The sequence below is a fragment of the Saccostrea echinata genome, unplaced genomic scaffold, assembly GCF_033153115.1.
Source record: "Saccostrea echinata isolate AGI-Se365-2 ecotype Australia unplaced genomic scaffold, CSIRO_AGI_Sech_v1 ptg000022l, whole genome shotgun sequence".
Lineage (NCBI taxonomy): Eukaryota > Metazoa > Mollusca > Bivalvia > Ostreida > Ostreidae > Saccostrea > Saccostrea echinata.
In genome coordinates this window covers 7619035-7646852 of record NW_026889771.1, presented here as the reverse complement: position 1 = coordinate 7646852, position 27818 = coordinate 7619035, and the positions used below count along the sequence as shown (strand labels likewise).

At 34.2% G+C, this 27818-nt stretch overlaps 2 protein-coding genes across 2 annotated transcripts in view; one reads left to right on the top strand and one right to left on the bottom strand.

The window, feature by feature from the left end:
• Positions 1–16168, top strand: part of LOC133190323 (BAI1-associated protein 3-like) — a 122718-nt gene extending 106550 nt beyond the window's left edge. Inside the window, exons 34-37 of the mRNA XM_061325876.1 lie at positions 10790–10912; positions 13977–14173; positions 15498–15743; positions 15971–16168. Coding sequence (XP_061181860.1) covers positions 10790–10912; positions 13977–14173; positions 15498–15743; positions 15971–16159 — 755 coding nt within the window. The 3' untranslated portion in view covers positions 16160–16168. The remainder of the gene's footprint in view (positions 1–10789; positions 10913–13976; positions 14174–15497; positions 15744–15970) is intronic.
• Positions 1–27818, bottom strand: part of LOC133190328 (uncharacterized) — a 292684-nt gene that overhangs the window by 234754 nt on the left and 30112 nt on the right. The window lies entirely within an intron of this gene.

The following is a 27818-nucleotide window of genomic DNA, read 5'->3' as shown; positions in this document are numbered from 1 at the left end:
CATTAACCTAGGGGGTACTTCATTATAAGGATAAAAAAATGGGAGGGGGGCTTGGCAACCAGCTTCCCAATGAACATTTTCATAATTTATAGTAACATTTACACTCAGGAAAAAAGTTGGGAGGTGGAGGCTCTCTGTTCCGCCTCCTCCAATACTGCGTATCTAAATAATTATGTTCACCTTAGTGGAAGTCGGGTGCAGGTGAAAAAAAATCCATAACTACAATGTACATTAAAAACTCGGTTATAGCGAAGTCCTGGGGACCTGTGAATTTACTTCGCTATATCTGTAATTCGTTATACCGGTATCTGTATAACGAATTTGTTAATTATAAGGGACGAAAATTGCCTATTATAGTAAACGAAGTGTACACTTTTACCTACATGATAGTAACAGAAGGAATTTACTATGGAACGCCTCAGCTGCCTTATGTGGAGAACATTCATTATATGCTGATACTTTAACATTATATTATGATACTTCATCATTATATGCTGATACTTTAACATTATATGCTGATACTTTGTCATTATATGCTGATACTTTGACATTATATGCTGATACTTTGTCATTATATGCTGATACTTCAACATTATATGCTGATACTTTGACATTATATGTTGATACTTCAAAATTATATGCTGATACTTTGACATTGTATAATGATACTTCACTATATGGTGCTTTAAAAATGGGTTAAACATAGGGATCGTCATACCAAAATCGTCCAAAACGCATGTAACAGAACGTGTGTAAGAAATTACATCATATCAGGTGGAATATTGCAGTCTGTGCCTTTTCTCGGCTAAACAGGTCGTTTTGGCCGCATTTTAAATGTTCAAGTGGATAAAGACATTTTGATTGTTGTTCACATTCATCATTTCACGGAAATTTAACATTGTGTCTTAAAATATGTATGTGTAATGCGAAAATCTTTATAGGATGCTTCAAAATGCATTTGTATTAATTCTTTTGATAAAAGTTTAGCAGATCCTTGAACTTAATGTTATAAATAAAAGTATAAAGTTTGTCTATTTAAAAAAATTGGTAATTTTAAGCAGTCTAAAGGACAGTAGCAGATATATGTGTGAAAGAGGTGTCCCACCCCCCAAAAAAGAAGAAAAAAGTAAGAGGATGAAAGAAAGAAAAAATTTAGAAAACTTTCATGTTCTTGATATTCAATAGAGAAAACCTGAATCTTGAGAAAACCTTTGCTCTTATATATTCATTTTTACTATAAGTATTTTGAGTTTATGTTGTCATTAATCCCCCCCCCCCCCCGAAATCTTGAAATCCTGTATACGCCTCTTGGAATGTGTTTACTAGCTTACAAGTTACATGATTATATGTATTATTGCGAAAAATAAATAAAGTAAATACATGTATTTTAATATGATTTCTTAGATGAATTTATACTGCATGAGGTATTTAATTGAAAGGATGACTGCACTTAAGGACATGCGGAATTTGCGACAAAATAAACTTTCAAAACAAGCATTTTTCTTTTCATTGCTAGAATGGTCAACATTCAATCTACAACTTTATGTAATTACGTTTAATAAAAGTGTGAATTTACGAAGTTCGAATCTGTTTTCAAAGGCAGGGGTCATCACAATTTATTGAATCTCCGTTCGATAATGAGGACGCCCACTTTTTTACTGACTTTATACATAGTCAGCGCATGTTTGTCTATTGTTCTACGTTTAACAGTAGTTGTATATTTGCATAAATAATAATGTGTCAAAAGGAGATTAATAGACAAACATGCGCTCATGGTTAAAAAGAGAAAAAACTGCTTCTTCTTACATTCGCTCTCCCTGTTGTAACCAAGGATTGTGACATGTTGAATATTATAATTCATCACGTGATTTCTTACCTCAGGTAACTTTGTGAATACTAAATTCCGTCACGTGTTTTGTAAGGCAGCATGTTTTGTGCTAACTATTATATTTTCCCGCGGTTCGCCGGTAATAGCGGGAAAATATTGTATTGACGGCACAGTGCATTATAATGGAAGGTTCCATTATTAACCAATACTTATTGAGTGTAAAGAACAGGTTTTCGAAAGGTAATTCAGAGGCCTGTTCAACAGCGCGAACGTTCGCGAGCGCTCGCCAACATTTCTGTTGAAAGGATAAGGAATTTAGACGAGCGCTCGCGGACGTTCGCTCTGTTGAACAGGCTTCTGGTATTCACTTCTAGCCGCCGTGTGGCACGAGTTAGACAAAAATGGACGCCCAAGCAATTCAAAGACAAATCAATGATACTGTACGCGCTTCGAATAATGAAATGCTGAGCAGTTTCTCGGAGCTTCTCGACAATAGGCTTACAGAGATGCAGAAAACAATAAATGAGAACCAAAAAGCTATTGCTGATAGACAGGAGGCTAGAATTGAACAAGTCGTGGCCGACGGCTATAAATTCAAAAAAACGTGGCAACGAAGAGCAGCACAAACACAACGTAAAAGTCCTATCTAAAATGCAGGAGGCCAGTGAACATTTGGAAGAACGAAAAATTGAAGACGCTCAACGTAAAATAGCAGAAGGTGTGGATATTATAAAACACAGACAAAAATTAATTAAACTTGCAGATTCTTCAGAGGCGGGATGGAGGGCGGTTGACGAGTACGTTAAAAACCCTATCGCATCAGATTCCGATGACGAGAAGAGAATTACCAAAGCACAGACTCGGGCTGAGAGGAAAGTAAAAGAAGAAAAGGCAAAGAGACGAAAAGATCTGAGGGATTTTACCAGGCCCTACCCAAAGCCAGTGTCGACAAAGACAACACCTAATGAATCTACATGGAAGCCTGGGCATTGCTATCGCTGTAACAAGAGAGGTCATTGGAGAAAGGACTGTAAAGAAAAAATAGATGATAATAAGATAAGTACATTTGTTTATCAAGATAATCATTTGATTAAGCAGAAAAATGACGGTGAGTATTATGACAATACAATACAAAAGCAATCATGCGGTGTAAATATTTCACCTGTAGGTCATTTACGGGAGAATATAGGTCAGTGGCGTTTTGATTGATGCAAACAGGTATATTTTGGACGTTATTGAGAATGGTTATGAAATGCCATTGTTTACCACACCAGAACCCATAGAACTTAAGAACAATCGATCTGCGTTAGAAAACAGTGAGTTTGTAGATAAAGAAATTGAAAAGTTACTCAATAAAGGTTGAACAGTGGAGTATTTCAATAAACCAAGGGTTATAAATCCATTGACGGTAGCGGGTAACAAAACAAAACAAAGGTTGGTATAAGATGCACGACATATCAATCCTCATTTATTCAAATATAAGCACAAATACGAAAATGCCTCTGTTTCAAAAAGCTTATTTGAATCAGGTGATTTCAGTTTTTCATTTGATTTAAAAAGTGCATATCATCACATTAGGATGCATGAACTAGATGAAGAATACTTAGGTTTTAAATGGAAAAGTAAGTATTATGTTTTTAAAGTTCTGCCATTTGGCCTTAGTACAGCAGGATACATATTTTCGAAAGTTATGAGAGAGGTGGTGAAGCTTTGGAGGTCAAAAGGTTACAGGATTGTCATGTATTTAGATGATGGGATGGGCGGTGCCTCAACATTACACGAAGCAGAATTAGTGAGTTTAGAAATTCAGAAAGATTTAGACAGATTAGGGTTTCTTGTTGCAGCAGACAAGAGTCACTGGGAGCCAGTACAAGAATTAGTATGGTTGGGGTTTGTATGGAATACAATAAACAACAAAATAATGGTGACCTCACCTAGGGTCAACAAACTCAAGGTTTGTATTGCAAATATTTTGAAAGGTTATGATTCTGGTTTTATTTTGTTCGATGTTTAGAATATCGCATCTGTGGTTGGACAAATAATTTCAATGCATACAGTATTGGGTCATGATGTTAGATTACAAACAAGGTATTTATACTTTTGCATTCTGACGCGTTCCAGTTGGAATTCGAGAGTAAGGCTGTCTGCAGAAGCGGTAGGTGAACTAAAATTTTGGTTGACATCTGTTGAAAAACAGTGGTACGTTGTTAAGTCAGTTGACAGAGTCTGATGTAAATAAAGTGACAATTTATTGTGATGCATCTGACACGGGTTTTGGAGGTCAATTGACTAAACGTTCAGAGGGTGAACAAACTGAATTTGAGTGGTATGGAGTTTGGAACGAATGGGAAAGTAAGCGAAGTTCTACTTGGAGAGAACTTGAGACAGTAAATAGAATCTTGTCAAAATCTGTTGATAAAGTTGAAGGCAAATCTGTTGAGATCAATTCTGATAATCAAAATGTGCAACATATATTGAAAGTAGGGAGCAAGAAGAAAAAGTTACAAGACATTGCAATGTCAGTGCATAGTTTATGCAATAATAAGGATATTCAGATAACAGGTAAATGGATACCTAGGTCAGAAAACGTAAAAGCAGACTCTTTGAGTAGAATGACAGACTGTGATGACTGGTCAGTTAAACAATGTGTATTTGATTATTTTGACAATATCTGGGGACCACATACATGCGATAGATTCGCAGATCTCCATAACAGTAAGTGTGAGAATTTTAATTCTAAGTACTGGTGTGCAGGATCAAGCGCTGTTGATGCGTTCTCTCAGATGTGGACTGATCATTTGAACTGGGTTGTACCGCCGCCAAAATTAATTCCTTTAGTGGTAAGGAAACTTGAGAGTGACATATGCAATTGTACTTTGGTAATTCCGGAGTGGAAATCCGCTCCGTTTTGGCCAATGTTGATTGATAAGGAGGGAAATTTCAAACATTATGTTAAATTTTTTTCGAAAATACAAAATGTTCATGCAATTTGCAGGGGAAGAGGAAATAATGGAATATTTGGGAAAAAATGTCTTTTATTTAACATGATTTTTCTGAAAATGAAATTTTGATAAAGATGACATATTTTTACAGGAATAGGACTCCATGACAGCATTAAAAGAAATGCAGAGAAACATGGCGTTGAACCTGGAAGTTATTTGGCTGATCTGTGTCCATATTTAAGCAGCTGGATTTTGTCAAGTAAAAGCGATAACACTAATAAATCCTATTTTAACGCTTTTAAGAGGTGGGAATATTTCATTAAAGCTCAAGGACATAGTGCGTTACCGGCAAGTCCCATGCATGTGGCATTATACCTGACGCATTTAATACAGAACGGATCATCTCAACATCCTGTGAACGTTGCCGTGTATGCGATTAAGTGGGTTCACGAATGTGCAGGTTTACCAGATCCAACGAAGAATTCCTACGTTACATCTCTACACGAAGCCGCAAGACGGAAAGCTAGTCGTGTTGTCCAGAAAAAAGAGCCTATTACCAAGGATGTGTTAATTGAACTTTGTGATAAATTCGCTGATGAAAATGATTTGCTAATTGTCAGAAATCTTGCTATGATTTTATTTTGTTTCGCTGGTTTTCTTAGGTTTGACGAAGTTATTTCCTTAACATTTAATGATGTGCTTGTACATGATGAATATCTTGTGCTTTCTATTAAAAAATCAAAAACAGATCAGTACAGACAAGGAAGCAAAGTCCTTGTTGCTAATGGTTCAACGTCTGCATGTCCTGTCAATATGTACAAGAGATATTTAGAACTTTTGGGTCAAATTAATGAAAAACAATTTTTCTTATTTAGACCAATTTTTAGGTCAAAAGATGTTTGTAAGTTTATATATAAAAACAAAAAACTTAGTTATACATCAACTAGAAGCAATCTTGTATCATTGTTGAAAACAGTTATGGGTGAACATGTTAACACAGGAATTCATTCCTTAAGGGCAGGTGGGGCGACTGTGGCAGCCAATTCAAATGTGGATGAGAGATGTTTGAAAAAGCACGGTAGATGGAGAAGTGATAGTGCCAAAGATGGTTACATTGTAGATTCTTTGGATAAACGACTTATGGTATCAAGGTCATTGGAATTATAATTTTATTAATATTATTATTCACAGTTGTTTACACCCCTTTCTTTGTGTTTTTCTAGAGCAATCACGGCTGGCTGTCAGGCATTGTATGTTTGGGTTGTGTTGTATTTTAATGGTAGTAGAGTTAATACTTATATTTTCCCGCGGTTCGCCAGTAATAGCGGGAAAATATTGTATTGACGGCACAGTGCATTATAATGGAAGGTCCCATTATTAACCAATAGTTATTGAGTGTAAAGAACAGGTTTTCGAAAGGTAATTCAGGTATTCACTTCTAGCCGCCGTGCGGCACGAGTTAGACAAAAATTTTATATAATTTTTTTTTCATGTCTGTTTTATTATTATAATATATTGTAATATACTTATATATGGTCAGAAATTTGTGAGGTCCGTTCACAACTCCCCCTGCATCCAGCGGCACCTGGCAACGGACACAGGTTTTCTAGAGTTTTTGCATCGATTTTCATCGTTTTTATCTCTAGTTTTTGCCTGGCCGGCCTGATGCTATGTAAAGGGGGGTACTGCAGTTGGTTTTCGTATTTTTTAAACATTTAGTAATCTTGTAAAGAAAAGAAAGTCAGCGGTATGTTTTTCTGCATTTTAGTTTATGTGCATAGTAATGATTATGTTTAATATGTAAAACAAATAAATTACGGGCGTCCAGCAATCACGGCTGGCTGTCAGGCATTGTATGTTTGCGTTGTGTTGTATTTTAATGGTAGTAGACTTAATACGGACATTGTGTTCGAACACGTTAAGTCATCTGGCATTGATATAAAATCTGTTTTAATTACATTGACGTGCTCATATTGTAAATTTCGTTTTGAAACCTTTGTTAGAAGTGTATTTGTGCCATTCAGAATGGAGAGTGAGATTGGAAAGAGTGATCACGTTCGCTTTTCCAAACATGCCATTGTTATTTATCTAGTCTAATTTTAGACCCATTCTTACAATGTTAGCTTCACCTCTCATGCATATCTAATGTTCAATCAAGGGCAGGTAAGTGTAAATTCGCTATATTTGGAAAGCAGTAAGGACAAAAAACTTTGAATTATTTTATTGTATCACAGTCTAAAATCATTTTAAGATTTAAATGCGGTTCCAAATTGACAGTATTCTTTCATAAACATACAAAAGTGAGATAAGGTTTAGATATAAAAGCAACAGAAACAACCGAAAAAGACCCAAAAACAGGCGTTAAGTGCAGTCATCCTTTAAGAATTTTTAGTGAAATACCGGCTATATTAGTTGTTTGGATGTTTAAAATATTTTTTTTTGAGTTTATAAATTTATTATTTTTATTTTTTATTTTATTACATGTATTTTTTTTTTGGAAGGGGGGGGGGGTGGCACGATTACAACTGCGTAAATATTCATTCAGTTCAAACTAACTTCATAAGCTCAGTCTCGGTGATTTTACAGTTTTCCAGAATGATCGCATGCATGGCATTGGATGTAAGACCAGCTTATATAGTCCAGTTAAAAATGCAATGGCATCTAGATTCTGGAAAAGGTTTTGAGTCATTAGTAGCCTAAATTACTATGTAGATGTCATAACAATGAAATCCCTGAACAACAACCCCCTTCCTACCGATTTGAAAATTACATATAAAAGTGCAGAGCTATCAAGAACTTAAGTGATGAAGCGTGGTTCTGAGGCCGGAACGACCATGCAATATATGTGGGGGGGGGGGGGGGGCTCTCATATTATGGAAATTATTAATCTGTCCCTGAAAATGCTGAAAATAAATCAGTATGTCCTCCAATGGGATGTCTTTGGCGTGATGGTAGCCCCACCCCCCTCCCCAAAGAAATAGAGTTTTCGAGTTTGGATAGACTTTTTTGTTCAGTGTATCTGAAAATAAATAATCTGTACCTGGACAGTGGTCATCTAGAAAATGAATAATTTATCATTTACGTAGTGACATGAAAATAAATAATCCAACTCGAAAAAAAAATTGCACCCACAAACGAATCAGGTGTGTCCCCTAAATTGTATTATTCAGCTTTGATGTCCTGTACCATCATTGACTTAAAAAATAAAACCAAGTTTATTACCATGAAGAGTTCTTGAACTTCCAAAATATCTTAAAATTTTCGCGCAGTACACGCGCTTTTTGTAAAGCTATCTTTGTTTACTTCACTCTTTATATGATATATTATATTTACTCTCTATCCTTTTCCAAATACACCAGTATATTCAAAACTGCTTACACGTGCCCCTTCCCCCTTTCGTCCCATCAATTTGCCAATACATGTACATATATATATATATATATATATATATATATATATATATATATATATATATATATATATATATATATATATATATATGTATATATTTATTTATTTATTTATTTATATACCAATACATGTACATGTATATATACTAAAACTATGTAATTGAAAACAATTTTTTTTGGATTTTTTCTCTTGTCAAAGAATTTTAGTATGACGATCCCGATATTTAACCTATTTTTTAAAGCACCATATTGTAAGGTATCAGAATATAATGTTGAAGTATCAGCATATAATGTTGAAGTATCAGCATATAATGTTGAAGTATCAGTTTATAATGACAAATTATCATCATATAATGACAAAGTATCAGCATATAATGACAAAGTATCATCATATAATGACAAAGTATCAGCATATAATGTTGAAGTATCAGCATATAATGTCAAAGTATCAGCATATAATGTTGAAGTATCAGCATATAATGTTAAAGTATCAGCATATAATGAATGTTCTCCACATAAGGCAGCTGCGGCGTTCCATAATTTACACTGAATTATTAAGAAATGGTTTTGTGTTTCAAAAAACTATGAAAAAAGGAAATATGATATAAAACGGGTATGATACTAAACGAATTGTACTATATAACAAATTCTCGATATGCACTTTTCTTTCAAATATATTCTGGGAGGTACAAAATTTTACTTGGGGTACTAAATATTTCTGCTGAATGGAATTTCAAATCGATATACTTATAAATATAATGTCAGTTTAGTATTTTGAATTTTAAAATATTGAAAATTCGTTATAAAAGATGTAATTTTCGTTATTTTTAACCTCTACAGGACAGAAATCCAGTTCGCTATATCCGTAAATTTGTTGTATCAGAGTTCTTTATAACCGTAATATTTATACTTATAAATTAATAAATTTTACAAATAAAGTCCGAAACGGGTGCACCACAGTTCTTAATTACTCCTCTAACAATACACTGTATACAAGATGATGTCCGTAAACTATATTTAGATTTCACTCCAATAGTAAGTATCGTACATTAAATTAAAAGTCTACTTTTATTTTCTATAAACAGCCATAAAATAGGAAAAACGTGAGTACGATGGCGGTTCCGGTTGGCGGATCTAAGTTACTGGCCATTTTTAATGAAACTGACAACAAGCAATTGTTTATTTATTTCATAAAACGTCATCACTGAATCATTCAATCAAAACTTGAATTAAATGATATAAAAGAAATATGTTGTGATAACCGATTAAAAAGGGAAATGTGCAAATTATTTTCGTCATTCACCGATCTTAACATTGACGGAAGCTTCTAGAACATTATACAGCATCGAGCCCGATGTTAAAAAAAAACGAGGCAAACATAAAAAAAAAAGCTTTTGTTTGAAAGGTCATTGAAGTAATGGTTAATCATTGATAACACTGTAAGTTGTGAATATATCTATCGAAAGACTATTACAAATATAGTAGGTTTTCCTAATAAATTTATCGGTAACCGAAAGCATCGTGGCAACGAACCCGAAGTACAATTTGTACTTCGTAATATAAACTTGCTTACATGAAAAGAGAAAATTAATAAATAAGGTATTGTTCAAATACAATTAAAGCTGTAAAATTTTGTGCTTTAACCAATACATTTCATTTTTTTTTTAATCTGAATACAGTCTTTTGTATCAAATACTCGGCCTATTCATAGAACGTTAAAAGCTTTTTTTTTCTTTTCTTTTTTTTTACACAGGTACTTGGGTCTTGGTTTATAAATATGTATGTACCTTATTGATATGTTAAAAAGTAAAGTACATTTTTTGCATATCAATAAGGTACATACATATTTATTAACCAAGACCCAAGTACCTGTGAATTCTTACCCCCCCTCCCCCCCCCCCAAATCATTTTATCAGTAAAATGTGCATATTTGCTTCTTTCGCTGCTTTTATCCTTGACGAAAATGATATAAGAGCATCTGCAGTACAATATCTATAACATAGTATTACAGGTTTCAAAATAAACGTCAATTCTTCATGCGGGATTTTAAACAAAGTATTTCTTCCTGCTATAAGCTTATAGGCTGTCAGTAGAAACTACAAAATATTTTCCGTCGGTAGTGGTATAAATTCAATTCCCCGCGCTTGCGCGGGACTTCATCTAGTTTTATTAAAAGTTGTTAAGAATTTCGGCGGGGAATGCAAAAAAACGTTGCTATACCAATGTTCGTACTTAATGAGTTTTACTGTAATCGTATCTCAGTGTAATATTAGTCGAATGTAGACAAAAAAAATTCTTATATTGATATGGAAAGTCACATGCAGGTCAATGCAAGGATTTTTTTTTCAATGTTGGCTCTCAGCGAATCAGAAAGCTAGGAATTATTCAATCAATAATTCAAGATATCCTAAAAAAAAATTATAAGTTGGAAGAAATTCCAAGAATCAAATGCATATACAAATTGTCATCTTTTATTTATTTATTTTTTTAATTTATTTAATTAATTTAATTTAATTTAATTTAATTTAATTTTTCTCTTTTTTCTTTATTAAGACATCACTTTCATTTCATATATGAAATAGAAGTTTATCTTATAATTTACTTGACAGGTACTGCATACTCGTACCATGTAATAACATTTGGAATGTATGTGGACGTGTTGTTGAGAAAGGCGGATCCAAAACACAGAAATGTAGACCAGATCTTTAAAGAGGAAATAGCGGAACCTTTCGGTATAAATTATTTTCATTAATTGGTCTATCCTTAAAACCAGAGACATAAATGCTAATTATGTCTCTGTTAAATCACCTTAAAATATTTCTTACAACATTTAAGATAATAAATAAAGGGAGGAAAAAAAATTTGACAAGTGATGCTGCCAAGATACCAAATTATCAAGTCTAAACCCAAATGCAGAAACGGCTATTTGCAAAAATTCAAGCACAGAATACATACTTTATAGGTAGATGCTCTTCAGATGCTTTTAAGAACCAAAAGAATCAATTAATATGTTATATTCGTGTTAGTAGAAGGATATTTTTCAGATAAATGTATGGGCGAATGATCAAATCACTGAATTAATGAAGAAATACCCATTAACAGATGTTTAACCTCAATAAAATGTGACAGTGAATACTTGCTGCATAGATTAAAAAAACGGAAGATGATTAAGAATATTATACTTAATATAAGTAAAAGATTATTTTGGGATAATCTATTTAACCAAGAGCATAATAAATGCAGTATTATCAAATCACTGTGTCACATCATTGGCTTCGTTTACGAATTGAATTGCCTTACTTAGCTGATATGCGCTATATATACGCACGGACCAGTCTAAATGCATAGCAACTCTAACTCGCTATTTTGATTTCGAACTTATTCCAGACGCCATTATTGTCCACCAATTTCGCGAAAGCGAGGAAACATTAAATCTTATTCGTCTGTCTGTCCGTCTGTCTGTCTATCACCAAAATTGTAACCTTGGTTAAAACTTTCGAATGAGAAAAGACCGGGCTTTCATATCTCAGATGAAAAGACTTCTCCAGATATACTATGATTTTTTACACCGTAACCTTGGCTTTGGAGCTTGGCCTACTTTAAAACATATTAACAATGATCATAACTTTTGAATGAGAGAAGATAGGGCTTTCATATTTCACATGTGCTTATTTATGAATATACTATGATTTTTGACCCCTTGACCTTAAACTTTGACCTACTTTTAAAAAATTTTTAACAATGGTCATAACTTTTGAATGAGAGACAATATGGCGTTAATATTTCACCTGGAATTACCTGTGACCAGATCTTTCCGATTATTTTGACTTCACGAACTCAAACTCGATGTTTAACCTACTTTTCAAAAAAAGGGTTAACATTGATAATAACGTTTGAATGAGAGAAGGTAGGGCCTTAATATATTTTACATGTACATTACCTGTGACAAACCTTTCAGAAAGTAGTATAATTTTTTCCCTCATGACCTTGACCTAAAAAGTTTGACCTACTTTTCAAAAGTTATAACTTCGGCCGTAACTATTGCACCGGAAGAGACAGGACTTTCATATTTTTTCACATGTGCATTAATTGTAAGAAGACCTTATTTTCATGATTAACAGACAAGAAAGAACAAGCAGACAAGACAGTCTCAGTATGTCATAAATATTTGCATCACAACCAAGACCCCCTTCGGTGTACACTGAATGTACGTGTATTTTTAACAGAAGGAAAAAGTAACAAGTCAATACATGCTAAATCACCATAAAATCGTTAAAAATATTAAGAATATCTAACTTCTTAAATTTGTTTTTGGAATAGTGTTTTATAAGAGCATGGTAGATCTATATGAATCCGTGGGTTTGATGTTCTCTTCTGAAGAATTCTTTAAATTCATACTAAAACTTTGAACCTTACATACATGACATGACCTGAAAATAAAATTTAATTTTACACAACATAGGATTATTTAAATGACAAACTGCAACTTTGTTTTGAGTTCCTCGGAGGTATGTTTTTCTTTGAGGCTTTGTATGCAAGAGAGAATCCTACGATTTTTTAAAAGATTTCTTTCGATAAGTCTTCTTTTTTTTCTCAAACTGATTTATTCATTCGTACAATTCTGTAAAATAATTATGCAGAATATTATCAGAATCACTTATAGGCATGACTGTAGCTTCTACTCGAGAAAATCACTTTGGCTGTATAGGATGAGGCTTGTCGAATCCTACACATCAAACATGCTTTCTAGGATGAGCTTTATCCACGTCCTACACAGCAAACATGCTGTCTACGATGAGGCTTGCCGAGACATTTACAAACATGCCGCCTAGGATATGACTTGTTAATTCCTATACAGCAAACATGTTAATAAGAATGAGGCTTGCCGAAACCTATACAGGAAACACCTCGTCTAGGATTAGGCTTGCCGAATCCTAAACAGCAAATATGTCGTCTAGGATGAGCCTTGTCGAGACCCACTGGGCAAATATGCCATCTAGGATGAGCCTTGCCGAGACTTACACATCATGCCGTCTAGAAAAAGTTGCCAAGTCTTACACAGAAAAAATGCCGTCAGTGATGAATCTTGCCGAGTCCTACACAGCAAACATGCCGTCTAGAATAAGGCTTGCCGAGACCTATGAAGCAACATGCCATCGAGTATTAAGCTAGTCGAAATCTACACTACACAGCTAACATTCCGTTTAGGATGAAAGTTGCCAAGTCCTAAACAGCAAACATGCCACCTATGATGAAACTAGCAGAGATTAACACTACACAGCAATCATGCCAATTAGAATGAAAGTTGCCGTCTATGACGAGGCGTGCCGAGTCCCTCACAGCAAACATAATCTTCATCATTGGAGATTGGAATTTTAAGTGGGATGTACACATAAAAAAAATCAATATTTTGACTTGACCTGCCAAATGTTATTAGTTTACTGAACGAGGGAAAATAACTCTTATAGTGACGGCAAAAGGGATCCCATTAGAAGTGATTTATCTACCATACACTCGATTCTTATATTAATTAAAGCGCTAGTAGTGGGGGGAGGGGAGTAATTGTAGATTTATATTTCTGTGTTGAATGCTTTTACATTATATTTTCTAATCGATATGATAAAAAATTTATAGCCATCTCCAAATGACATTTATATTCTTAGCTACTTATTCTAATGCTAGTAAAATGATTTTAAAGTACATGTAAAAACACACAATGAATTGTGTAAATCAATTCCCATATTACAATATGAGATGTCAGAAAATGGAAATAATACAAGCTTCAATATTTCACAGATATTGACATCCACTATGGAATGCCAAGAAGTGAGCTGTACCGTAATTCTCGATTTGTTCCACTCAGTCTAACAAATATTGTGAGACATACATTACAGTCATTCAGTCTTAAACAGTTCAACATCTTCTTCACTCTCATGGACCCTACATCAATGTTTACAAAGGCCAGCTATTCCGGATTCAATCAGGAGCTGACGGTAATCTTCACTATTTTAGGTCACCTGAGTCATTCAGGTGATCTATTGCTATCTGTTTTTGTCCGTCGTCGTCTGTCGGTCGTAAACTTTTGGACATTTTCAGCTTCTTGACCTAATTACAATTTTGGCGTATAGCATCAATGTGTGAAGGAGTACAAAAACTGTGAATTTCATGGTCCCTGCCCCCTGGGAATGAGGCTAAACCCATCAAAATCAGTGCTATCCTTAAATATCTTCTTTACTACAGGACAGCAAACTGTTGAAATATTGTAATATACTTTGAGTCCCCTACCAAAATTTTGAATTTCATGGCCCCTGGGTCAGAGATTTTGGTGTTAAGGCAGAGCTATATAGATCAGATATTGAAAATGCACAAATTATTTAAACATCTTCTTCCCTGCTCCTTGGTATTTAACATACAAATTAATTGCATGGTTATGATAAGCAAGGGTGCCTCTTCCAAAATTATGAAATTCATAGCCCAATGATCAGGGGTTTTGGTGTTAAGGTAGGGTTCTGGTTAATATATCATGAAAATGCATTATTTCTTTGAAAATCTTCTTTTCTGTCCCTGGGTATTTAGGAAACATACTAATTGCATGGTTATGATGAGCAAGGGTGCCTCTTCCAAAATTGAGAATTCTGGATCCTGTGTCTAGGGCCTCTGGTGCTAGGATGGGTCTCTATTGATTGTATAGTGAAAATACATTAATTCTTTGAAAATCTTCTTCTCTGCTCCTGGGTATTAAGCAAACACAGTAAGTGCATAGTTATGATGAGCAAATGTGCCCCTTCCAAATTTTTGAATTTCATGGCCCCTGGCTAAGGGGTTCTGGTGTTAGGACAGGGCTGTGTTGAATCTATAGTGAAAATGCATTATTGTGTTGTTTGAAACTTGATAATACTAGAATGGAAAAAGATCAAAGACCAATAAGAATTAAGGTCGCATAGTGAGCAAATTTCATTACCATGCTCAATATTAAATTCCAACATACTCCTTCTAAATTAAAATCTAGAGACTTTGAGTGTTTTATTTTCAAAATTCAAGGACAAGAAGCCAGATTTATCACTAGTATTTTCAAAACGCCTGCTAGCAAATAAACACATATTTCACCTTTAAATATTTTTGGAGACTAGTACATTTCAAAGTTCTGGGTCATGAGATCAGTACTTCTAGCATTTTGCAAAATCCAACATGTCCAAAAAGTTAGATCCCTTTGATTGTTTAAAAAATTCTGGGCGTGAAGCATTGAGATCGGGAAAGAAGCCTGTCTAAGAAATCTCTATGTCCTTCACGTCTGAAGAAATTTTCTTTATCATTTAGTTTGCTGCTTTCAACAATCCAGATTTAAATCAAATTCCTCTGACGTCATTTCTCGGATTCGGAAATTCACGGTCATTGGCCAAGCTCTGGGGAATTTTGGCCAACGGAGGGACCTATAACAACAATACCCTCCTGAATCCGGCGATGATTAATCTACTGGGGTCCCCCTTAATCAGCGGTCGCAGTAAGGACGGGGTGCTCGACACAACAGTTGGTCGAGGTGTATTTTTCTTACCAACACCTCAGGTAAGCCACCTTAAAATTCCATTCAGAACATTTGTATCAGCCTTCATCATTTTCCTCTCTTTTTAAAAATTGATCCAGAAACATTTTTTCTCCATTTATCTATCATCTTCAAATACAATACCCATGAAAGAGACGCTATAAGGTGATGTGACTGCGGGTTTGCAGACAATATTTTAAAAATTTACAACCCGTGCACTACAATGTAATGTAAAGATTTCATGTTTCAGGGACATTTATCGTTTGGACATCCAGGTTATGGTGGACAAACAGCATATGCAGACGTCCAGAATAACGTCGGGATCGGCTATCTCACAAGCTACCTCAAGTCTTTCACGCTCGGAGACGACGTACAATTTCTAGAGTACGAAGCAGCTTTCTACGAATGTCTGGAAAAATATGTCAAAGGAAATACATAGAATTAATTATAAATGCTGAAAGCAAATTACTTGGTTGGTTTGAACATATTTTATTGTAATTAATAAATACAATGGGATTGGGCACAAGTTCTGAAAACTTATTACGCCCTCTCCCTACATGTAAATTACATATTTAAATCGTCACAGTTAAACATGAAGTTTTAAAGTATACAATAATTGCAAAAGTTTACAAAACGATGCATTTTGCTGATATATAGATACACTTAATTTTGTACCAATGCATATACTGATACATTAGTTAATGCTAACAAGGAAATCTACCAGAATGTTTAATAAATAATTGAACAAAAGAAAAGAGACGTTCATTTTCTGCAGCATTCAATGAATCTACCCCCCATAATAAGACATGAGTATCTAGAATGTGGATCTTATCAAATTGTAAAAATTTATTTAAGAATTCTTTTCTGGCTTTCTCATACTTTGGACATACAAAAAAATAATGATATGTATCCTCAACTTTACCACAGGAGCATAAAGGACTTGATATTAAATTGCATCTATAAAGGTCGCTATTCAATACGCAATTATGCCGTAGTCTAGTTTGCAGAACATTTAGTCGTCTGTTACCGTAATCAAAGTATGATGGTGGAGCAGATTTTTTAGTACTAATTTTAGATTTGAATTTTGACATTGACTGTAAATTTCGAATTTCGAGTGGAATTGAGTTCCATTCATTAACTACTGTCGGAATAAATGTAGACTTATAAGTTTGTAATCGACATTTTGGAATATCATAATTTTGAGAATTTCTTGTAGAGTATATAGATGTGTTACAGCGCATATCTGGAAGTATGTTCATTAAGTATTCAGGCACTAAATTATTATGAAGCTTGAACATAGTTTTATTCTAGCTTCTTGTCTTCTACAACTAAGAGGTTCCCATCCCGTTTCAAAGTATAGTGAATCTTTAGAAGCTATAGTTGTTAACCCTGTTACAATTCTAGCAGCATAAAGTTGCAGTTTTTCTAACTTATCGTTATCACTATATTGACAGCATCCCCATACCACTGAAGCATATTCAAGTTGCGGTCTTATAAATGACGTATACATGAGTGAGAGAGTTTTTCGATTTACTTTAAATTTTAATTTTTTCAAAAGAGATAATTTTTTGTAGGCATTAGACAGTAGATTTTCAATATGCAGTGACCAACTAGCGTCGTGTGAAAAAAATACTCCGAGGTGTTTGTGTTCAGAGATGAAGTCCAATTGACATTGTTGAAAAAGAAGCTTAGGATATTCTATGTTTTTCTTTGTACTAAACATTATTGCTTTAGTTTTAGAGGGATTAAATTTCAATAACCATTTTTTAGACCAAAGTTCCAGAGCATATAGATCTTTGTTTAAGTCTCTTTCAATAATTTTCATATTATGAGAAGAATGCTGCAAAGAATTGTCATCAGCAAATAATCTACAAAAAGTAACCATATTATCAGCAACATCATTCACATAAATTAAAAACAAAAGTGGTCCTAAAACGGAGCCCTGAGGAACACCAGCAAATAAGGGTTTGGGTGTTGATAACAAGTTACGATACATCACCCGTTGATATCTACATTCAAGATAATTCTCAAGCCATTTGTACAGACTACCAGAAATTCCATATGTTTTAAGTTTAAATAAAATACCTTTATGCCAAACACGATCAAACGCTTTTGAAAGATCACAAAATACCATACAACAAAATTTTCCATCATCAATAGCTTTTACAATGTTGTCATATGTTTCTATTAACTGGTACACTGTTGAGTGACCATGTAAAAAACCAGCCTGATATTTATAAAAAAGATTATTGTCATGAAAATAATTATAAATATATTTAAACACAACTCTTTCCATGATTTTTCCAACACAGCTCAACAATGAAACTGGTCTATAATTAGACATTACAGAAGGATCTTCTTTTTTAAAAAGAGGAAGTACATTTGCTAATTTCCAACCGGAGGGAAAAATACATTCATTCAGAGATCTATTGAACAATAAACAAAGCGGTTTAGCAATAGTAAACTTTGCTGATTTTAACATCTTGTGGCTTATATTATCAGGACCAATAGCTTTGTTTGTAGGAAGTATTGATACAATATCAATTATTTCTTGCTCAGTAATACATATACTACTAATTTCACTGTTACATACATAATATACCTCAGGTAATTCTGAACCACTATCATCAACACATGATACAGATGTAAAATAATTATTGAGTACATCTATTTTCTCTTCATTTGAATAAGCAATATTTGTACAACCAGTATCTGTTATATATTGTAATGGTGGAATATCAGAGGTAACTTTAGTTTTAAAAACATCCTTCAATAATTTCCAGTATAGTTTCGAGTTGTTTTTGCTAGCGTCAGTAAGATGTAATTCTAGATTATTCTTGTAATTTTCAATTGCATGTTTTTTCATATTATTAAACTTATTTCTCACTTGTTTAAAATTTGTCTAATCAGAGTCTTTTTTGCTTTTTTGGGCTTTTCGTTTAAGTCTATTTTTTATACGAAGAGTTTTGCGCAATGCGGAATCAAACCATGGTTTATCTTTCGGCCGTATAATAACAGATCTTTCAGGTATACATTGTCTAACTATATTCATGAATGCCAAAGAAAAGTTTTCAGTTGCCTGATTAACATTTTGTGCATTACAAATGAGGTTTGCCCAGTCGGTATTTTCGATAAGTAAATTTAGTTTGTCTATGTCTGCATTTTTATATACCCACACCTTACGTTCATAAGATTGGTCTAGATTAACGCTTGATTTAAGAAAAATATATGTCCCTTTGTGATCGCTTATTGCACTGTCTGTGTGTAACACGCCTGAGTGAAGAACTGAAATATCTGGATTGACTAGAATTGGGTCAATAAGTGTGTTCGATGAGCTCGTGATACGAGTGGCTTCATTGATAGTGTTTGTGAGATTGTATTTTAACAGAATTTCATTCATGATGTGTGTTCGAGGAATGTTAAAGAAATCTACATTAAGGTCTCCAACTAAAATTATTTTACTGGAAATATCAGAAGCTTTTTCTATAGACCACATAAGATTATTCCAAAAGGATTTGTTGCTATTTGGTGGACGGTATACACAGCAGAGCAAATTACTTAATAAAATTGAAATACTTAGCATATATAAATACAACTGCATTAGGGGGGAACCAAGCATGGAATCGTTCTTCAGAAAAGATTGGCGTTAATTTTTATCCTCTGAATAGAAAACCCGATTACCTGAGAGTGAACTTGATTTGTTTTTTTTTTCTACATTCTACATAGTGAACATGATTTGTTTTTTCTACATTCTACATAGTGAATAATAGGGATACAGTGAATAAAAGGATTTAGTGTGATGTACATGTAATCACTTATAAATGCATCGATCACTTTTTCAATTGGGAAACACATGAACCATGCAGTTTCAAAATTTGACAGTCTCTACGCTGAACACGGGGCCGTACACCATGTAATACTTATGTTACATTAAAAGTTTAAATCTAAAGTTTAAACTTATCTATAACTAACAAGTGAACTTGTGATGAAATTTATTAAGATATGATTTACGAAATATAAATGTAGAAGTTTGTATATATCCGAAAATAAATCGAGTAAAGTTACATAAAACAAAGACGATTTGAAATGCTCACACACGGACACACACAAACGTTTTGGTAACTCGGAATAGTCCAGAGTAAAATTTTGTTTTCCTGATGACGGAATGTCCAGTACATCTAATATTCACGTCCGGGATTGTCCACGGCGGTTCTAAAACTGACTCTCTCACACAACACATGGCATTCACTTAAACTTCAATTAACACATTTACGCAATTATCACACATACGAGTCGGACACTTTTTGAGGCAGAGGATTGACACTAATTCCTTAAATAAATATTGAGTGGCAAATTCCTTTTTACTGTCTAAACATTAATTGTTAGATAAATAATTTTAAGTATATGAAGCATTAAAAATCATTCTTTTTATAAAATCAAATTTTGTTAGATTGTAAATTAATTTTGTAAAATTTACTATGTGACAATCCTTCCCCTCTCCGAGTAAGACTCTGTCCCAGAGTCTACAAATTCTCAAATTATTGAATAATATAAATATGACAAGGACATATATATTGAATTTTTAAACAATTTGTAAAAAGTCTCTGATAGTCCGGAGTTCAAAATCAAAATCCATAAAAGGGAACATAATTTGCTGTCGGTATGGAAGGCTGTCGGGGACAGGATGAAAAGCGCTGTTGTTGTGAAGGTTGATACGTCCGCACTACAGGATATGGTGATACGGAGTAGTTAGGAGAAGTAGCATTCTGTTGTTCTTTATTACGTTTCGGTTTCTTTTTCCGCGAGGACTGTTTAGCTTCTATATGGTTAGGATGGCCTGGGGGATACCAAATTTTTCCTGTTCTGTACGCTTCCATAGCTGGCATTTGTGTGGATGCGTCGCTGACTTGTTTGGGGCTACATGTATCCGTGTTGGTCCCGACGCTTTTCTTCTGTATGGGAACTGGAACACAGGGTACCGGTGGCACTAACCTAATAAAACTTAACTGACGCTCCTTTGCTACCAGCCGATCTGACACGGACCGAAGGGCTTCTCTCAGGTCAAAAATTTCTGTGTCCATTCTTCCGATCTTCTTTTCCAGAGCTTTGTTCTTTGTTCGCGCGTCGTTCAGTTTGTCTTCCAGGTCATCAACAAATATTTTCTTTCTTTCTTTTTCATCCTTGTTTTTCTTCCACGCAGCTGAGAGTTTACTCTCTAAGGATGTAAGTTGTTCTTGCTGACTCTCAATTATTTTCTTGAAATTTCGCACTTTATCCGTTAATGTTGTGCTCTTGCGTTGTTGGTCACCTAAAGGCTTTGTAGACAGGGAATTTATCGAGAATACAAACTCAGTCTGAGATTCAATGCTGTAAAATGGGAATTCCATGGCAGACATGCGTCTAGACTGAAACTCATTCCAGCGTTTTTGGTCGCGTTCTTTCTTATGGACTGACTTCTTTTTCACTACAAGAATGGTCACTTGCTTTGTGTCAGAGTTCCTACATTGTTTAGAAAGATGGCCAAATTGTTGACATTTAAAGCACTGTCGATTCATTGCCTTGCATTTTGTAAGATGTCCTTTGTAAAATAATTCTCCACAGCGGTAGCACAATGAATTTGACATTTTTACGCAAATTTGGGGAAATTAACTGCACGGGTAAGAGTCTTGGTACCGAGATCTAGGTATTGCACAGGAAATGCAATACCCCCGGGTAAATTACCCTTAGGATACTCCACCAATTAACACAAGTGAACTTGTGATGAAATTTATGATTTACGAAATATAAATGTAGAAGTTTGTATATCCGAAAATAAATCGAGTAAAGTTACATAAAACAAAGACGATTTGAAATGCTCACACACGGACACACACAAACGTTTTGGTAACTCGGAATAGTCCAGAGTAAAATTTTGTTTTCCTGATGACGGAATGTCCAGTACATCTAATATTCACGTCCGGGATTGTCCACGGCGGTTCTAAAACTGACTCTCTCACACAACACATGGCATTCACTCAAACTTCAATTAACACATTTACGCAATTATCACACATACGAGTCGGACACTTTTTGAGGCAGAGGATTGACACTAATTCCTTAAATAAATATTGAGTGGCAAATTCCTTTTTACTGTCTTAACATTAATTGTTAGATAAATAATTTTAAGTATATGAAGCATTAAAAATCATTCTTTTTATAAAATCAAATTTTGTTAGATTGTAAATTAATTTTGTAAAATTTACTATGTGACACTTATCTCAGTGGCATCACACGGACTGCCTTTCCGATTTACCGATGAAACATACCTCATTGATTATGTATGCTCGTCAGATAGAGCCACTATATTTCTTGATTCTTCGCAAAATCCAGATGTTTGTTTTCTGAATACACGACATCTCAAAGCAAAATCATTTTTTTTTTAAATTGCATGAAAGAAATGGTGTGATGGTTACAAATACTCACGGACCAAATTCCGTTATTTCAATGATCGACTAGTCATTTTCTCAGGGAGAAACTTACAAATCATAATGATACATGTAATTGCGCTGACCAAATCAAAAGCAAGTTTGTGATTGGATATTTTATGTGGCGTATTATGACGGAACAGCAGGACAAAAATCATGTATGTGATGCAAGTACCGGGTCATGAACGTTGCACCATTGATGGTGGATTGATTTAATCAAGAAATTTTACAGACGAAGTGATTTAATTCGACTCCATTGATTAGCTTGAAGCAATGTGACCCATGGCAAACTCGAATGCTCGATACCCCGCATGGCAGTGGCGGGAAATGGAAGATTTCCCTATATATCTAAGTATTTTAAGCCTCTAGTGGGAACACAAAACTACCACCACTTCTGCTGTCCATGTACAGATCCTGGTAGAATCAGTTTCATCAGCATATATTAAAAGACAGAAGTTTTTGATTAGGATAGGCCAGCTATTATGTACAGCCAGGTATACAGCCCATTGGTCTTTCTGACTCTCACAAGCATTACTTAAATTGTTCAATCAAGTACGACCATCTGTCCAATTTGGTCCGCTTCGTTTAAAGGCCCGGGGGGGGGGGGACCTAATACGGTAACATAAGGCCCGACGTGCCTCTATAATAAAAGGTCCGCCTTCAGTCTTACATGTACCTGCATTGCATTTAAGAAAATTTACTCTTCTGTATTTATTCGAAATTAATTTGTTTTATGTTATGATTTTTTCTAATTAAAGAAGTTGTTATAATAGTAGTCTTTCCCAGCAGAATGGACGAAAGAAAAGGAAATAATACGAAAACAAAAGTAAGAATGTATTAACCTGTTGATCGAGTTTCCTTTTGGGAAAATACGATTGGGTCTTGTATAGTTTAAATAACATTGACGTTATCATCATCTGATCATGAATTGATAATAACAAATTACGCTTTTATACCCTCAGTGGCAGATTGGTCAGTACGCAGTTTTCGTAAGGCACAAATCTTGCTAACAATGATCATTTCATTACACAGTCTCTTTCCTAAAACGTTCAGCTTCCACTTCCTAAAAATTTCGTATCTTTCAAAAGACATTTATTAATATTATCAGTAAATATTATGCATAATTCTTACCATTATTATAGTAGCTAAGAAGGGCCACTGTGACAGGGATTTGTGTTATGTTGTACTAGCTTATACCCCGTAATTCAATATTGTTAAAACAACATGTCTGTGCAATGGGGTAATAATTGTCTCACATGACAAAACAAAGTCCCCATATCCTCTGTTAAAGGTTAACTATTATTTCTACTAGATATATTACCACGGGGCGAAAGAAGATGTGAATACGTTTGATTTCCATTAGTGAACTCTTCAAAATTAGAGGCGCGTTTGGTCGTCTGACTGGGACAGCATGGCTTTGCGGATAATACAAAACATTCAATCCAATTTTAAATGTTAAATGTATTTGTCATTCCAATTAAAGAATAGACGAACTAAAAGACATATGTAAGAGAGCGAGAACCCTAAATTTATCATCCATTAATAATAAAAAAAAAAAACACGACATTTCCGAGGTATGTGTATTGTATTTAAATACCATACGATAAATAGATATATACGATCAACAATATATATAAATTGATATGATCGTTGTCATTTCTACTCTTAATGTATATAAAGTCCACAACAATAAAATATTTCATCAGCATTTTGTTACGATTTGTTCATCGATATTCAACAGATTATTTACATGTTTATGTTACGTTTGTCCCAGAAATCCCGCGAGATTTGTACATTTTCCGACTTTTTCACAAAAGAGCGCACTAAGAAGTATAACTCTTCAATAGTGGAAATAGAACGTAATTGACGAAATCAAATCAAGTCAATCGAGTTATTGAACATTTTAAGCAATAAAAGAAAACAAGTGTAACTGGTCTTGTTTTTCTTTTTTTTTAGGGGGGGGAGGGGTACCAAAATAATGCAGATACATGTTATAATAGTTTTGTAAAAGTGTTCCGGTATTGTAGCATCGAAGGATAATTATTCTATTTATTGCTGTTGCACAGTTTCAAGTCCAAATGCTACTTTTCTCTTCCTCTTTTATAAGTACAAACTAGCAGAGCTACAGTCTCGTCAGAGACTTCTGGTTTCTATTAGAATACCGAATGACAAATAATGAAGCTTGTAAATCTTAAGTGATTTGGTGGAGGCTGCAGTCAAATATGCTTTCCTTCCAGACAATCTTTTTCTTCTGACGTTGATTTTTTTTTTAATGAAAACCAAATATAATATTATTGTATACAATATACATATTTGTTTTTCTTCCATATTTGAAGAACAAACGTAAATTATATTCCAAAAGTTTAATTCTTTTGGCAGAAGGAGTTTGTGGCTATGTATTTCATACGACATTCAGCTTTTTTTCGGGGGGGGGGGGGTACATTTTTTAAATTAAAATTCTTGTTTTTTCTTCCAACAAAATATATAGATTTTCACAGTGTCCTTTCGGATTATGGGCTATATATTCTTTTCTTTGTAGAAATTGGTAGAGAAACTACGAAAGCCTATTAGGATCAAACTAAGGTAAAAAAAAATTTAAAAGGCGTTATAATGCCTTTTTCAAAAGGCGTTATAACGCGAAAAAAGGCGTAATAACGCCTTTTGAAAAGGCGTTATAACGCGGAAAAAGGTGTAATAACGCAAATAAAGGCGTAATTACGCCTTTCCAAAAGGCGTTATAACGCGAAAAAAGGCGTTATTACGCCTTTCCAAAAGGCGTTATTACGCCTTTCTAAAAGGCGTTATTACGCCTTTCCAAAAGGCATTATTACGCCTTTCCAAAAGGCGTTATAACGCCTTTCCAAAAGGCGTTATTACGCCTTTCCAAAAGGCGTTATTACGCCTTTCCAAAAGGCGTTATTACGCCTTTCCAAAAGGCGTTATTACGCCTTTCCAAAAGGCGTTATTACGCCTTTCTAAAAGGCGTTATTACGCCTCTTTTTTTCAATACATGACTTACTTAGCCCACCCTGGGGGCTGATTATAATTAGATTTCTAGGAAAAAAGATTTTTAAATGTGTAAAATATTTTCAGTGTTAAACCAACTTAGTCCTTCTCTGATGCCAGACGCTTCTACCAAGGTGTATGGATTTCAGAAATTTTGTTGAAGGCTAATTGCTCATTATACCTATGCAAATACTTTGCCTGTTTTTTACCAAGAGGAGAGAAAAATATTTCAAATTTGACATGAACTTTTAATACGTGGCTAGCAAAGCCCAAAGCTGGTTCTGCCTATATCCTGGATTTTCAAAAGTAGAGTGTTGACTTCTCTTAATATGCATGCAAATGCAAACAACTGTCTGCGAGATGTGCAGGAATATAGAAAATACTATAATTTATAATATAATTTATAATATTAAAACTATAATCTAAATATTGCATAAATAAAGATGTCTTTGGTTCAATCTTTCATATATTTACTATTTTAAAATAACGCCTTTCCATTTTTGGATACAACTCCTTTTCAAACAGGCCGGTAGTACGAATGTGAGTTGGGGGGGGGGGGTCCCCCACCCCACTTTTTGGGAGAATAGTCTTGCTATAGTTTAAATATAAAAAATCATTAATTGATTGCTTGGTCCCTTAACATTTTGTTGCAGTATGGTTAAACTCGGGCAAGTCATTGCATTTACAAAAAGTTTTACCGAAAAATTAGAACAAGTTTCCCCTCAAGTTAAGGGCAGTTTATTTTTTTCGGGGGGGGGGGGGGGGGGTTCTTGTTTTTTTGTTTGCTTGTCAATTTTATGGGACCCCCCCCCCCCAACTTTAAAAGCACGGGCCTGTCAAAACATAATAATGGCCCTTCAAAAGGCATAATAACGCCTTTTAGAAAGGCGTAATAACGCCTTTTGGAAAGGCGTTATAACGCCTTTTTAAAAGGCGTAATAACGCCTTTTGTTAAGGCGTAATAACGCCTTTTAGAAAGGCGTTATAACGCCTTTTAGAAAGGCGTAATAACGCCTTTTGTTAAGGCGTAATAACGCCTTTTAGAAAGGCGTTATAACGCCTTTTGGAAAGGCGTAATAACGCCTTTTTTTGCGTTATAACGCCTTTTGGAAAGGCGTAATTACGCCTTTATTTGCGTTATTACGCCTTTTTCCGCGTTATAACGCCTTTTGAAAAGGCGTTATAACGCCTTTTAATTTTTTTTTTACCGTAGTTTGATCCTAATAGGCTTTCGTAAGAAACAGAATCGGATCCAGACATTATTTTTAGCTCTAGTCAATCTAATAAAAATTAGATCCTTTGATCCGCTCACGTAGATCGCTACACGAGGAATCAAGGATCATCTCGTTGTTTAGCGATCTACGTGAGCGGATCAAAGGATCTAATTTAAGCAGATTGCTCTAGTCCACTAGTCGTAGTACAGATACATGTAACATTTGCAACAGAAATTATCCATCTTCCTAGAATCTGTCTATAAACGATTCTTTTAAAATTTCTACTTCTCTTACAGTTCTATTCGAGTTTTAATAAAATTTGGTACACACACACACAACCCCCCCCCCACACACACACACAAACCGCACATCAAGATACATCATTCTGCATCACGTCATTGTGTACAGTGTATATATGTTCTTGGTTTCAATGGGTATTTTATCATAATTACTTTAGACAGAATAATCTTTGAAATTCTTCCCTCGTAAATTTTGTTCCGACTTATCACATAATCACATACAAAAACTATAGAAAAAATTTATACAGTTTTATTATTCTTATTTCGATAAATATTTTTTCCTAGTTTCTCAAAAAAAAAATGATAATCTGAAAAATCCTTTCAAAAAAGTACTTATCCTGTTCTGATTTGATTTCCATAAAACCTTTTTCTAGTTTAGAAAAACGTAAAATATCTCATTCTAACTAAATTATTTTTAGACTCAAATAGATATTACAAGTCTAAGTGAAACTTTGCATTTAACTACTCATAAGTTCAAACAAATAATGTATAGCTAAAGTTGGTTGTCAAAACAAGTTATTCTAGTTCCATCATTTCAAAACACGTGTACTCTTTTTAAAAACAAAAGCATACTCATAGTGGTGAAAAAGGTCTTAATTGCTTTGACTTTTACCAAGAATACACAGCATTGTTAATCTCGATTACTTCAATATCTAACGATTAATTAAAGCTTTATGTCCTTTATTATTTAAGGATAAAGGACATTTATATCGTCTAGTCAACTGATATACTGTGGGTAATATTTTTTTTATCCTCTGTACATTATATAAGACGGAACAAAAGCTTTCATCATATACTTAAAAAGAAAAATGACTACACATTTGAAGAATGATGGTGAGTCATTGTGTAACTGAGCTGATTGCATTGTTGAAATATTTATTCAAAGAGAAGCCAATGTCTATTTCCGCACAACCCTTAGCACAGTAAACAACATCGACGCACAAAGCATCAAATAAAACAGTTTTGACAATTATTGCCCCCTGATTCATTCCAGCATATCATCATAGCAGAATTACTTACTAGTTACTGTGACTAGAAAGAAGATGGGCGAACAAGGCGAGCAAAATCCCTGTTGTGCGACAAATATGAAAGTGAAAAATTAAATCTCAATTATG